Source organism: Fukomys damarensis, unplaced genomic scaffold (genome assembly GCF_012274545.1).
Source record: "Fukomys damarensis isolate Sample0158 unplaced genomic scaffold, DMR_v1.0_HiC HiC_scaffold_9, whole genome shotgun sequence".
NCBI lineage: Eukaryota > Metazoa > Chordata > Mammalia > Rodentia > Bathyergidae > Fukomys > Fukomys damarensis.
The window spans coordinates 11872954-11888182 of NW_022900921.1; the positions used below are offsets into that span (position 1 = coordinate 11872954).

Below are 15229 nucleotides of genomic sequence, written 5' to 3' on the forward strand. Positions count from 1 at the left end.
CCCTCCCCCCTTCAAACACTTTAATTCCACTTTTACATTTTCTCATACTTTTTTCCTTTTCCCTTGTTCCCCTTTCCCTATCCTTCTCACTGTCCCTACACCTTTGGTCCTTTTCTTCCTATTTCACATTGCTAATTGTCCCGTAAGGATCTTGAGTACTGTTTTAGTTTTTCACACCAGAGAAACTAATCGGTATTTGCATATATGTGACTTATTAATTTCACTTAGGAGTATATCCTCAAAATGTACCCATTTACCTATGAATGAATCTACTTTCTCATTCTTTATGGCTGGGTAGTATTCCATTTCATAGAAAAACCACATCTTCTTTATCCAGTTTCCAACGGATGGGCAGATGGGCTGTTTCCAAGTTTTAGCTATTACAAACTGTGCCTCTACAAACATGGGTACGCATATATCACTGTGGTATGATTCCTTTAATTCTTTTGGAAAGATACCCAACAGAGGGATGGCTGGGTCAAATGGAACCTCTAGTCCTAGTTCTTTGAGGTATCTCCATACTGACTTCCATAGTGGTTGCACAAGTCTGCACTCCCACCAACAATGGAGAAGGTTTCCTTTCTCCCCACAACCCCACCAACATTTGTTATTGTGTGATTTCTTGATAGCAGCCATTCTTTGTGGGGTGAGGTGGAATCTCAATGTTGTTTTCATCTGCCTCTCTCGAATGACCAGTGATGTGGAGCACTTTTCATATATTTACTTGCTGCTTTTATTTCTTTGTCTGAGAAATGTCTGTTCATTTCAGATGCCCATTTTTGAATTGGGTCTTTATATTTGGGGGGCTGATTGTTTTGAGTTCTTTATATATTTTAGATAATAGTCCTTTGTCTGAGGAGCAGCTGGTAAAAAGTTTTTCCCACATTGTAGTTTGTCTTTTAGTTCTGTGGGATGGTTTATTTTGCAGTGCAGAAGCTTTTTAATAAGATGAGATCCCAGTTGTTGATTCTTTCTGCTAGTTCCCGTGCTACTGAGGATTTTGAACAATTTTACTTTTAATCAGAATATTCTGGTGCTGTTTCCATTGGTTGTTTTGTTTTTTTGGTACCGGGGATCAAACTTGGGTCCTTGAGCTTGTGGGGCAGGTGGCAGAACCACTGAGCTAAATCCCCAGCCCTGCTCTTTTTAGGGTTTCTGGTCCTGGGTATTCGATCTTTTGCCTTTGGTGTACAATCACTTAACCTTGGGGCTCTGATGGGCTGTACCCCCCACCCAACCTCACAGTTATCGGCCCTGCCTAGGTTTGCTGTGACACAGGAACAGGAAGGGAAGGCTGAGTGACCTACTTCAGAAGAGAACTTGCACTGGAGGACTTGCTAGAGTTCACAGAAGGCCAGTCTGATGATGGCCACAGTAGGAAATGAGAGAGAACTAAAGAGAAACGGGAGCCTTAGTAAATCAGGTTGTCAAAGCAAATCTTGGGCTTGAGCAGAATTGCAGATTTGGAAAGAGAATTCCTCAGGCAGCTTCAGCAGAGTAGGGATGAGTAGGACCAGTGGCAAGGACCAAGGAGAGGGAAAAGGGAACAGTGGTCAGGGCTAAGACTGATCCCCTTAGCAGTAGGGTATACTTGCTTAGGCCCTGGGAGGTGAAGTCCCCAGGATCCGGATAGGCTGGGATGGGTGGCCTGGGGCTTACCTTGCAGGCTGTTCCCATTGGTGCTGGTGCAGGTTGGAGGTGGGGAGGTCTGGGGTCTGACAACAGGTGCAAATGCACTCTTCTGTTTCACGGCCGAGACCATGTTGGCTGGTGAGAAGGAAAAGATGCCAGAGGAGCTGCTGCAGTTGGAGGGGAGGCTTGTAGAGGAGGCCATGGTAGGGCTGGATGGCACAACTGAGAGGAACAAAAGGAAAATCAGGGCTCCTGTGGCATCTGGAAACTAGGAACCTCAGATCCCACCCTTTCTTGGTCACCCTACTGGGGCAGGCTTGGGCACGAACCTTCCCTAAAGTCTCAGGCCCTGTCCACGTTCAGCATTTGGTAGTTAACATGTCTGTGTTCCCTTTCACTTTTGGTGATCTGTGTGTTTACTGTGGGCTCCTAAGTGTCCAGTGTGGTAGTATACTAAGCATTGGACAGAGCCCTTTCCATCAGGGGAAATAACCCCTTCTAATTAACCCAGGCGGTACCCAAATAAACAAGCTCACTGAGTACACTATGGAGCAGAGCACAGACCCACCCTCCTTTGCACTTTCTAGTCCAGGAAGCAAAGTGCAGTGCTTTCTTATAATGGATAGAGTAGCCTAACACAGCAACAGAAGTGTGCATGGCCAAGTCTGTGGGGGGAAACCAAAGAGGGCTTCACAGAAGAGGTGTCAGGGGCATTACAGATAGGGCTCAAGTTAAGGTTACATCCCAGGGACTGAGAATCAAAGGAGGCTAGCCTGAGAGGATATAGTCACCGATAACAGCATGAGGAAGAAGGGTAGGTGGAGGTCAAGGCCAGGCTTCCGAGTTAAGGCGCTCTTAAGGGTGTGACAGTACCTTGACGCTCCACCACACAGAAATGGGTGGCAGGTGGATAAACAGACAGCCAAGTGGGACATTTGTGGAAGATGTAGAAGTCCAAGTTCTAAAGTCTTTAAACTCACCTCCTGTGGAGCTCTACATAAATGTTTGTGAATGAAGCAGAGGGCTAGCAGCTTTATGTAAATACTCATGGGCTGGTAGCAGTGGGGATGAAAATAATCAATAATGACAGAACTTCGGCAACTCAAAGAGAAAACCTAGCTGCTCAGGGTTGAAAGAGTTTGGCAAATGTACATTCTCTACGAACCATGGTCCTCTCTGCCTGGCCTTTCATTATTTGCTTATAGTTATTAATCTTTTAGTCACTTCAGGAGAGAGATTTTGCACACACTATACCAAGGCTAATGAGCATATCCTGTAGAAAATTATGAATCCTGTTCAGTGATTTCCAGCACTTAATCCAAATCCTAGGCAATTCCTCCTGTTTTATTATGTTTCATATTATTTAATAAATATCAATACTGTTTTGTCATGCAGAAGACTCTTCACATTCTTTTTCATCTTGTCATTGGCAAAGCAACCTTTTTTTTAACACCTGAGCGAACTGAAACTCAGAAAGCGGCTTAGCAAAATGCCAAAAGCCATAGCTAGAGCATGGTAAAAACAAAGAATCAAACCCAAATTTAGTGCTCTTTCCACTAGCTCACCCTGGAAAGGAAACATCTCAAAATGACAAAATCCTCTTCCCTTGAGCCCGCTGGAGCCCAGCAAACTATTTGGGTAGTCTAATCTTTGGCCTACTGGCTTTGGAAATTTAAGAGAAGTGGGACTCAAATCAGTTATAGGTAGCAGCTGCCATGGGGGAAATGACCCCTTGTCCTCAGCCTGAGGCACTACCCAGTGGAAACAGAGTGAGTGCTTTATGGAGCAGAACACAGAGCTGACATCCTCAGAGTTCTCACAAACATTTTCTAAACTATACTTTTCTTTTAATGAGGCCAGCATTTTTATACATCTCTTAGGATTTGTAAATGTGAAAATACGCTCAATAATAACACCCATTTAAATTGCAAAACTCCTGCACTGGAGGTTTGATTTTTAAATATTCGTAGACTTGAAATCCTGCTGGTTCACTGACGAAGGCAATTAATCTCATTGGCAAATGTGATCATTATGTGTATTTAGAGGTGGGGAGCTTGTGGGGGTGGTTAACAGAGAAAGGGGTGAAATATAGTCAAGCAGCTCCATTTGTTACAACATTATTAGTTATCAGCCACCATACTAGAAAGTGTGTTCACCAGTAGAATGTCTTATTTTATTTTTTTATTCTGTTGGAATTTTTCAACATGAATGGTTTATGAATAATTAAACATCACAGAGGCAAAAATTCAAATCAGCTGGGCTTTGTGTTTATTGTTTTATTTGCATTCATGCAAATAAAACTGTCCCATCTGAGGGCCTATTTGAGAATTTAATACTATATTTGTGAGCACTGAGGAAATCAATTAATGAAAGTTAAATGTTCAAAGTTTCACAGTCTGACAGATGCAATCTCAGGCTAAAGTCACTGGGTGTCTGTACAGGCTTGAAAAGGGAACCAATCCAAGCCCCTAAATTGAATTGCTACCATATAGCAATTAGTTTATTGATTTAATTAAGAATGCCACCTTTTAATTTTCAGGTCATGATTGAAACATTTTCTGATTGAATAGATGGGAGAACACTGAAATGATAGATCTATGAGGAACAATCTTTCAATACATCAGGATCTAATGTGAAACTGACCCTCAACATTGACTCTCACTCTCCAGCAGACAGGCATGATATATGCAGAGTATTTGGGGAATTTCAAGTGTTCAACAAAGTGCTGGTTCCAAAGAAACTACAGTGGAAAAATAAAATGTAGTACACCCTGAGCGGAAAATGCACCTACAAAATAAAAGGCTGTATGTATACTTTCAGAAGTAACTGTTAAAGGCCAAAGATGACATTTTCTCTTTGAAAAGATTAGTGCACTTCACATTTGCACTAGGGATGACAAAATTGTTTTTTAATATGTTTAGTTAAGGTTAGTTTTTTAAAATCATGAATATTCTTTCCATGAACAACACATCTTCTGATTTTCTATAAATGTCTCTGAGTTTGACCACATATTACTTATCAGTAGAGTCCCTCACTATATCCAAAAAGAATTTGGTTACATATGTAAAAATTCTCAGAAGGAAATTGGGAGATTATGAAGACAACTCACAACATTTTATAGAGAGATGCTAGTCTGCTCAGCTTCTTTAGATGTATTTTATATATAAAGATGCCAATTTGCTGATCTTCCTTAGATACAATCTAAATGTACCTGAATATGTCCTTTTATAGCTAAATTTCTTTAATACAGAGGACAAGGCACCAAAGAATATTTATTATGTGTATTTCTTATCTTGCCAGTTTTAGAAAAAATAGAATTAAAAATATTTTAATGAACACACTAATCACGATGAGGAAAATAAAGAAATCATTTTCCTCGAGGGAAGATTGTAAGTTTAAGACTGCTGTTACTGCACTGTATAGCACCATAACTTACTCTCTTTCTACCACTGTGATTGTTTCTGAACTTGTGTCACATGGCAGGCCTCAGAACAGACCCAGAGTGAGCACAACGATATCCATTTCTCACAACAGTGGATACTATGGGTGCTACTTTGTACAGCTGAGAAAACAGAGGCTTGGGAGGAGACAAATTTGCCTAGGCTTCCACTTAGTAACTACCAATAGCAGGCATCAACCCTATCGCCATCTGACTTCAAGCATGGTTCCTGCCATGACATTCTCGGCCTGCTTTTGGTTCTAACAAAGTTTTGACTGCTGGGACAACACTGCCAGGTGTGTGGGAAGCTGGGAGCTCAGAGTCTGCTGCATGAGCAGCATGAAAAGGGCAGTGCCCTGCAGGGGCCCTCAGACAGGAGCCCTGCGGTAACCAGCTCTCCTAGGGAGGAAGAGGACAAGCATCTACTTACTGGCATAGGGTGAGTTGGCAGCTGAGCCGTTGAGGAAAGTTGGGGAGCCACCCAAATTGGACATGGCAGCAGAGCCATATCCGTTCATGCTCGTGGTGACAGAGTTATAGTTGCTCTGCTGGGGGGTGGTGCTCGGCACGTATCCATGAGGTGACACACTGCTTGAGTTGCGGGTGAAACCTGAGGGGACAGAAACAAGGGTGAGCGTAGCATTCAGATGGTGGCAGTCCTGGAAGACTCAGGGAAAGGAAGGACTGTTCCTTGCCCCTTACCACGAACCCAGAGGGGAAAGAGTGGGTGATTCATGTGTGTGGGTTGGTGATGCTAGCTCTGTGATTAAAATGGGAAGCAAGCAATAGACACATTTCTTAACAGATCATAAATACTTAGCAGGGCTGTGAGAAGTGGCAGTGCATGCAGGGCCTATAAATTATCATTTTGGAGGAGAAATAAATCCCAATCTAAAAGATGCACCCTGGAGTTAGCCGGTTCCTGTTCCCTGGGCAAGCATGTTATGCTCTGGCCCCTCAGAACTTTAATTGCAACCCTCTTTGGAATCTGTCAGGCATGGTTTATCGTGAAATGTCAAATGTAGAGACAGCTAAGTACACACGTCCTTTCTAGACCCCATACCAGATTTCCAGACACAGCAACCAGAAACAAAATCCTACAATAATATTTGATGCACGTGAACTAAAAATCTTATTGGGAAGAAAACCTTTTTAAGATAAAAACTTGTTTTATGTCAAGGTGGAACATGAGGTTGGGATGGGTCAGGAAAAAATGGGAAGGAAGAAAAGAGCAGGCTTCTGACCCTGGTTGGTGGCTTGCGATGCCTCCGAGACATTCACAGCCAGTTGTCCACTGAACGAATTCACACCCATCATCCCTGCATGGACCGAGGTGTTGGCAAGGGCCGGGAGCTGGTTGTGGTTGCGAGGGACACTGTAGAGGGCCTCTGCGATGTCGGCGGCTCTCTTCAGAATAATTTCCTGAAAAGTCAAAGGAACATCCCCTTCAGCTGTCCCCCAGGCAGATGATTCCTCCTAATAACGCCATTTTCCAGGCACTTACTATACGCCGGGTACTGTGCCCGGGCTTTCAGTGGCTCACTATATTCGTGTCTGTATCTCTGCCTCCGTGGACAAACCTGTGAAGTTAGCTTCCTCATTGTGCCATATCACAAATGGGAAAACTGAGGCTCGGAAAGGTAAAGAGCTCATTGAAGAACACTCATTATTTGAGGACAGAGCTGGAATTCACAACACTGTGTGACTTTGAAAGTCCATTATAGTCAGTACGTGGCAGCACCATGAGCTTTTCCTTCTCCATGAAGAGTACACAGGAAGTCTGAGGTTACTGAATGAGAGGAAGAGAAGGAAAGGAGAGAGGGACGGAAGAGATATAAGGGAGAGAGAGCGAGAGGAGACAGGGAGAGAGAGAAAGAGAGACTTCAACTCATGTTCCCTTGACCAAGGACCTTGACCTCAGGAGACATGAAAGAAAGAGTGAAGGGTTTGTTGTTCTTATAGTTTCCTGGGCAATTTGAGTCCTACATATGGAGTTGCTCTCTGAGACAGAACCAGACAGTACTATGCAGGTCTCATACTTTTTAGGAGAAGAAATCAAGCCCCTTTCTCCTCCTAAATTTGCTTGAAAACCTAAGAGAAGTAAAATAAAGCACCAGTAACTCTCTTCTTCGATTATGAAGTACATTCCCAGTAGAGATTAGTTTTAAGTGGAGTACTTTTTCTGGTAAAGGAAAATGATTCAATAGAAAAGGCAATAAAAGATTTACAAAAGAGAGAGGGATTGAATAGCCCTGCAACACGCCATATCTAAATTACTCATGCTCTTAACTCACGCACACAGCTTTTATATTTTCTATGCTTTCTCATACAATAAGGAACCTGAGGTCCTGCATTGAATGAGGACGTGCACACAGCTATGAGACCCAGAATGCTCACCTGGTTGTTGTGGGGCATCCCATACAGGGCTTCCACCAGGTCTGCAGCCCTTTTGAGTATCACTTCCTGTCAAGAGAAAGTAGGTACAGTCCTCTGAGTGAAGGCAGGTTATCGTGATCTCTCCACATGATCACGTTCCAGTCTTTCTGGCCATTCTTTGCTAAGGTACAGCTATAAAAGCAGCAGCTTGGGGATCCCCAGAATGCTGCTAAATCACCAATTTATCCATGTTCACATACACACTTAATCGAGTCAAAAGGTGAGCGTCATTGGTACTGCAAGATAAAATACATCACTCAATAGTCTGCTATAGGCACGATGAAGCACTCATATGTTTATTGCTGAATACAATTCCAGGATCATTTACTAGATTACTTACAATCGATGCCATTCAGTGCATGTTATGAATCCGTAAGATGTGTTTATTTTGCACTTAATTGCTTATTCCAAGAACCATGACCTTATCAGACAGGTCATTTTCAAGGAATTTCCAATCAATCTTGAGCTACTAGAAGCATGTAGCATTAAACTTCTTTTGTTTATCTCTCTGGTGTGGCAGAGCCATGATAGAAGGGGGTGAACTTGTCTACTCAGGCAGTACATTGTTTGTCTAAGGCTCTTGCCTAAAAGTTCTCCTGCCCTCAGAAGCCCCTCTGTACCAGTTTTCGTGACTGACAGCATCTGCTTCTTTTCTAGAAATTCTTTGCAGTGTCAGTATTATTTGTCATTTTCCCCACTTGTGCCCTCCTTCTCATCCTAGATAAACACTTTCTTTGGTGCTTATTCTGCTTGAAGAACTACCTCCCTCTCTTCATTTAGCTGGGCATCCACATTTAACGGGCACAGTTTTAGTAACCCAAGTAAGCTAAAAAGTGCATGGGCTGGTGATTTTTCATTCTGACAAAAAGAAATCATTCTTCCTTCTTTTTGGCCCTAATTAGCTGAAAAGTTGTTACACTGGAAAGTGCAAAGAAAGGCCAATTTAAGCTTCATGCATGCACTTAGGAAAGTTGAGCAGAGAATCAAACCCAAGAGTGGGTATGATTATCAGAGGTGATTTGCAAGAAAATTTGTTTACTCTTCCTTGCTGTTGGGAAAGTTTCAAACAAAAGTTTAACTTTAAATATTTTACACAATAGAGTTCTGCATGGAGAAGCAGTACTGTTCAATTTTCATATACTGCAGACACTGATCAGAAAATAGGGATATAATTGCATTCATTTTGCTGTCACCATAGCCTCTTCAAAAATCCTTGAACAACTCTTGAAGTGACAAGCTTTTAGATACATATTAGCATTTTTCAATTTTAAATTCTCTATAATATGAGATGAAACAGTTGTCATACTGAAGTAACTACTTATGACATATATAATGTCCTAAATTCAAAAATGACATGGAAGGGTTTTCAGTTCTCGATAAACATGTAAGCCTGCCTTACGCCGCCGACCCCCTTTAAAACAATTCAGTGATTTTTCAGGTAAGGAGTGAAAGGCATTATATAATCAATTGGGTTTGGACCAATATGTCTGAAATCATTTCTTTACTTCTTAATGCAACCTGCAAGATAATTTACTACTTTTTGTTTGCAGTAATGTCTGACCACAGCAGTAAATAATTTACTCTGATGTGTGCGTGTGCTAAACCCTACCCTCAGATCAAATTCAGCTTGTGTTGCTTGCACTAAAACCTAATGGTTTTATCTGGCTCTTAGGAAAGATGAAAACAAAACAGGATCAAGTGAGTTCATTTGCTAAGATTTGACATCTCTAAGTCTATGTTCATGTATCTCCTCAAATAAATGTCTATGCCAATGTTTTGGCTTGGCTTGGTAGAGAGGATTTTTTTTTTTCCGATGTTGGAAAAAAACACACAAGTCTTCAGTTTGTCAAAAACACAGTAAGATGCACAAAGACATTAGGCTTGTGAAGCTCACTCCTGTGGCACTATAATTGGGGACTTAGAAAACAGCCTTCCTTACCTTAGTAAATTTCACAGAACCAGGGAAAAGAAGAATTCACAACTAACTCAAAGGTCTTGGAAGGTTTTGTAAACCTGGAAAGGTCCATCCGTTGGTGTATATTATGTATTTTTGTCTTACAGGTCATTGGTAATAAAGTTTTGATGATACAGTTCACCAGGTATTTTGGTACCAGGGCTGGTCACTATTTAATCCTTTAGAGTGAAGCACGTGGATCTTGCCTCCTTGAGTTCTTTGACCCCCACCCATGCTGCCTTTTTTGCTCTGTGACAGTGGGGCCTGTTTCCACTCGGCCTAGTGCCACAGGTGCATCATCAGCACAGAGTTGCTTCAGGCCAGTGGTCTTAAAAGTGAGGAGACTGAACTTGGACTTCTTGTCCTGGAAGCTATGTCCTTAAACAGTATTGCTCCCATTTTAAAGCGCACTTAACTGCAGTGCCAACTTTGGGGTTTAAGGGAGATCCACATTTGGCACAGCACCGACAATGTGATTCAGCTTCTGTTATTTCTGCAAATGGGGAGAAAGGATATTTCTGGGTCCTCCATGAGTTAGTACAACAACCTGCAAGGGGCTTGGATTTCGGTGACCAGAAAATTGCTCTCACCTCTGTGTCATTACGTTCCCGGTGAACTAGCCCCTAAGCGTGTTTGTGTTGGGGATCTAATATATTGCCTTTCAATCAGAGCTGAGAGCCACTGAACACACAGACAGAACATGACGAGCAGGTCAGGAAAGCAATAAAGATTTTACAGAGCTGTCCAAGGTGCTAAATTTACTCAATAATGGGTTTGGCACCATAGTGTTAACCTCTCATTTACTACCAGTTTGAGGAACTAAATTGAAGTAGCTGACTTCATTTACCTTGAAATGTATATTTTATGACATTATGTAAGTAGATTGAAAGGGCACTGCAGTTTTAACAATTTAAAGGCTAAAGCATGTTTAAGATGAAACTTGAATATTTATTGTATATTGCACTTAAAGTATATAGAATGTTAAAATGTATTGATTAAATTTGTAAAAGGCATTATAAAAATGACAGGTAGTATAAAAGATATATGCCTTTTAAAATCAAATTGATAGTGTGTGCTATCTCTTCTGTGGTCACAAGTGTAATCTTTTTGCAGTTTTATATGGTAATTTGGAAAATCTGTAATTTCACATTAGGAAATGATTGAACCTGAGATGTTAAGAAAAAAAGGAAATCTCCCATAAGGAGAAGAGTCGGATGTTTCATGTAGCTTTGTGTCCATGAATTGTTCCTAAAGTCCTATTTTTGTAATATTAGGAGGGAGCATAGTATAAGGATCCCTTGTCTCTAATATTCTATTTTAATAAATCTGAAAAGAAAGAACACTTGGTAGAACTAACAGCTAATTTTTCAAGGCATTTGTTTGTCAGGAGAGATTTTTGTCTTCTTTTCATAATATTTAAAATGTCTCCCTGCTTGCAGTTTCAAATGCAAGTGTAGAGAGATTAGACACTTCTAAGATAATCCTATCCTTGGATTTTTAAGAATCCCATTCAGGGATTAGATTATGACAACAAATCCTAGTACCCTTAATATTGAAAAGCCCCAGGTCCTCCTTAAAAAGGCAATGCATGTTCTCCAGTCTACATCCTGAATCAGACAATTTTTTTCTTCTCATGACTTTACGTCTTCTCTCTTAAAGAAACAGAAAATGTATAAGCCTTAAAAATAACGTTCCATCAATCTGTTTCCTCTCATAATCAAAATTTGGCCTCACCTGTTTTGCAATGACCGTCAATTGATGATTCTGTGAGTGAAGATGTGTAGGAAAAAATGGATTTGTTATTCTAAATCTATTTAGAGTTGACAGAAGTACTGGGGAGACTCAATGAGAAGTAGGGTTCCAAGAAACAATTCAAATGTAATTGTTGTGGGTTTTACCTATGACTCAGAACCTTCATTATAAAAATGCTAACTGGGCCACAAATACAGAGAGAAGATTCAGGCTTACTTTCCATATTGCAAACCATTCATTTGGTGAGTAATTCTTGAGCTCCATGCTGCCCAAGTTATCACGTGTGGGTATTATTCTCCAGCACCTTTCAAGACTCCTTAACTTTGTAACACTTAGCTGTGAGGTTCTGTAGGGGTTACACAAAATTGCCTCCATCCTCTGGTTCTGCTTCCTTATTTCGTCTCTCCTGCATTTGAATAAGTGCCCTCTATTTCTGTTCTACTTACTCCTCCCTGGCCTAGAAGCAAAAGGTTTGGCTTCTTCCTGTCTCTACAGCCTCATTCCTTTTGCCATTCCTTCTACTGGATTCCTTCTCTGGAACACCCATGTGAAGTGCCTCTTGCTCTCCTAACGCCTGGTACTGAAGGTAGTGGTAGTGGTGTAGTGATGAAAGACAGGGCTGTCATTTACTGAAAATGAAACACAAACTCAGCCTTTGCTGAGAGCCTCTTACTGTGTTCTTGTTACCATTTGGCAAAGGAGGAAACTGAGTCTAAAGCAAGTAACTTACCCTGAGTGTACACAGCTGATCACTGGCTAGGCAAGGACTTAACCTCGGGCATGTTAGACAAAGGAGCCTGAGCTCTTCATAAGTATGCTATTCTATCAGGAATATTCTACCTTCATCAGTATCCTACCTCTTAATCTCTCACATTTTTCCAACAAAAAATAGTGTTGACCATCTGTACCACCAAGCATGGCACAAAGTACATGCTATAAAGGCCATTTTACTTTGATACAAAGTATGTAATTCTTCATTCTCTCCAGCTACAATGTAGACTCTCTTGGAGCACACAGATACATCCTAATTTTTTTTTCTCTAAGCCCCTAGCACCATCAGCAAAATATAGGCCTTGAGAAATTCTTGCTGAAGAGTTTATTCTCAGAAAACAGACCTGATTTTAAGAAATGCATGGATAATTTATATGATGAAATGACAGTCATATATTTGGCACAGACTTAAATTTGGTGTTTCATTTGGCTGCAGACTTTTTAATCCAATATATAAATTCCCAAAGGTCAAGTTTTGATCACTGAGTTTTTTTAATGTCACTTTTTTTTATGAATTTGCTCTTTCACTCCTGCTAGCTGTGCTTACACTTTAATTTTATGATTAACTTAATGAATCATGTCTAGCACAGACATTATCTCAAGTTATAGGCTACAAGTAACATGAGGTTGGTCTTCGTGAACATCAACCTTTTATATTCTTGGGCCTTTAAAAATACTGAGGTATTTGCACATTTACAGAAAGCCATCTTGGGAACCAGGCATATCATGTCAAATATATAGACAAAGCTAACTCATTTTTCCTTCTACCTAATAGCAGTAAGCTCTAAAGATTATTTATCATACCTTGGGATCTTCTCTTTAGCATTTGATCTCAGAAATGTTGCTCATGTGCTTGTAGTCACTGGCTACATCTAACCTTCCACGCTGAAGGGGACATTGTCCGGCTGACCAATATTATAAACCAAATTCAGCATTTTGAGAAACTCAAACCCAGATGAGCAGAGGAGATGGCTTGAATTTTCTTTTGCTCACACAGTATAGGCCAACTAATAAAGCCATTTAGCAACATGACATTAATTTTCAAATTTCAGTTAGGTTTTGAGGCACTGAGAACTCTCTTATAAAATTAAGACCCAGGGAAGATTTAGTAATTGGAGAGGATGATGTGAGCTTGACCTTATGCTCACCCAGCTGGGATATGACATTCTGAGGAAAGTAGAAGAAAGCAGAAGATACCTACAACCATCAACTCACAAACTCAAGCTGGTTTAGGTGATTCTTGAGAAAGAAGTGCTGTTTTTTTTCTGTCACAGCACATTTTCCTGACCCCTATTTATAACGATGTACTTTGCTGTTTCAGAAGACCCAAAACCCAGCAAACTGAATATTAGCAACAGAAACTAAATTGGAGTAGCAAAATCCCTCCTGATTTAGGACTATAAGCAGTTATCAGTGGCATTGATTTCACCTGGCCTCCTCACTCCAGAGTTCAGGTTTTGCCCTGATCCCGGGACTTTAAAGCCTAACTCTTTTCCCACTCGTTTCTGAAAGTCTGGGTGACATGACTGACTGGGAAGCCAAAATGCTGACAAATTGATTGCAAGTTTCTTGTGGCCTATTTCCTGCACAGCCAGTGTGCAATCCAATAAATACTAGTTGTATCAAGATGTATTTCTTTGGAGGATACTTTTGATATCCCAACTTCCTTTGTGTTTATTCAGCCAAATGGAAAATTCCACAGTGCATTCTAAAAAATCAGTATAATGAGGGCAGTGAGGGAAAGAGTAAAACAAACCAAAATAACACATGGGTACTGTTTAGCTTCCAATCCTCTGAGACATTCCTGAAATTTTTCATTTTTCTTGTAACATGAACTTCTCTAAATAGAGCTTACCACAGATCATTAGAAGACTTCAGTGTCACACTTTAAATACTCTTTACTCAGAAGCCCTATGTCTGAGAAGAGTCACTTACACTTAGCATGAGCATGGATATAATTAAACATTTCTGTTGAAAGGGGCATTCTCATTATTGCTAAGGACTACTTTAGAGTAAATTGAAATGGAAAGGAGGTGCACAGATGAGGTGTAGGTAGCAAGTGGTTATTTCCAGGGAGGCATAAAATGTCAAATGTGTGACAATTATATTTTACAACCCCGCATTCTAAGGACTTCAGAGTATTTTATTACATGAGAAGATTCAGCTGAAGTTTGACTGCCCTACAGAACATTCTACTGCACACTTGTTGTCCGTAGTCTTTCTTAAAATAATTCAAAGCACAATCACAACATGCAGCCAAACCCAAAATGAAGGAATTAAATATTTTGAAAGAGTTCACTCTTACTACTATGAGAAGCTAAGGCATCAAAAGCATTCTAGCCTAGAGAAAATGTAGGGGGATTTCAGATACTCCTCTAATTCTAAAGTTGATTTTATGTTCAGATTAGATGACAGCTCCCCAAATATATTATTATGTATTATCATCCAGCATGGCGGGAGATATACTGGAAAGCCCTGCCTTTGTTAGAAACATGGTGTAGACTTCTGAATCATATGAAATTAAAGTAGGTTGTAAGCTAACACAGCTGTATCCACGTAAGACACTAACTTACATGATTGACTTTTACAGTGCAAAGAAAAAGGCTGTTTTCAAACAGCTGTTATTGCCTCAATAGAAAAAAAAATCAATGAAAGTGAAATGAACAAGAGATTTTTGTCTGAGTTGCAGTTAATACCACTGAAGAGCTTTGGATATTAAAAGGTCAACAAATAAATTAGCCAGAGTGTTATGAAATGAATGATTTGGCTTATAATTTTATTGAGTGAAAATTGTTCGCTGCCTATTAGACCAGGTAATTTTTATCTGGTACCTCAATTATTGTTCTGTAAGCAATAATATAGTTGTAAGAGCTGCTGGTTCGATCGCATGACCTCTGAGAAGCTGGCTAGGACAGCTGACTTGGCTATGATGGGTAACTAAGCTTGGTCTCCGTGAGGTGCCAAGCCTCCCCTTCCTGTGAGGGTATCTCGAAAAAGAAACATTATAACTTGCTTCATTTTACCAAAATTTTTTACTTTTCAGGGGTCAGCAGTGAAGTGTACATTGTGAAAACAGGTATTCCTTGAAGTTGTGACAATGGCTTTCCCTCCTCTCTTTGGTCTCCCGGCCTTCCCTTCTAAATGGTGTCATCGTAATTGGTGAATGGGAGCCTGGGGTGATTCCTGCCACACAGACAGTGAAGAAGGCGTCTGCACCCTTGTGGATGTGACCCGCTCGGAGGAAC

General features: G+C 40.6%; 1 protein-coding gene and 1 long non-coding RNA gene across 10 annotated transcripts in view; one reads left to right on the top strand and one right to left on the bottom strand.

Annotated features, from left to right (window-relative positions):
- The window catches only part of LOC104860936, a 645196-nt gene that overhangs the window by 622593 nt on the left and 7374 nt on the right, over window positions 1–15229 (top strand). The window lies entirely within an intron of this gene.
- Ebf1 (EBF transcription factor 1) overlaps window positions 1–15229 on the bottom strand; it is a 387150-nt gene that overhangs the window by 11199 nt on the left and 360722 nt on the right. For all 4 annotated transcript variants that reach the window (XM_033761605.1, XM_010622272.2, XM_010622271.2 and 1 more), the window contains exons 12-15: window positions 7469–7534; window positions 6316–6493; window positions 5502–5681; window positions 1660–1854 (exon numbers count right to left, since the gene is read on the bottom strand). In XM_033761605.1, the coding sequence (XP_033617496.1) occupies window positions 1660–1854; window positions 5502–5681; window positions 6316–6493; window positions 7469–7534 (619 nt within the window). The remainder of the gene's footprint in view (window positions 1–1659; window positions 1855–5501; window positions 5682–6315; window positions 6494–7468; window positions 7535–15229) is intronic.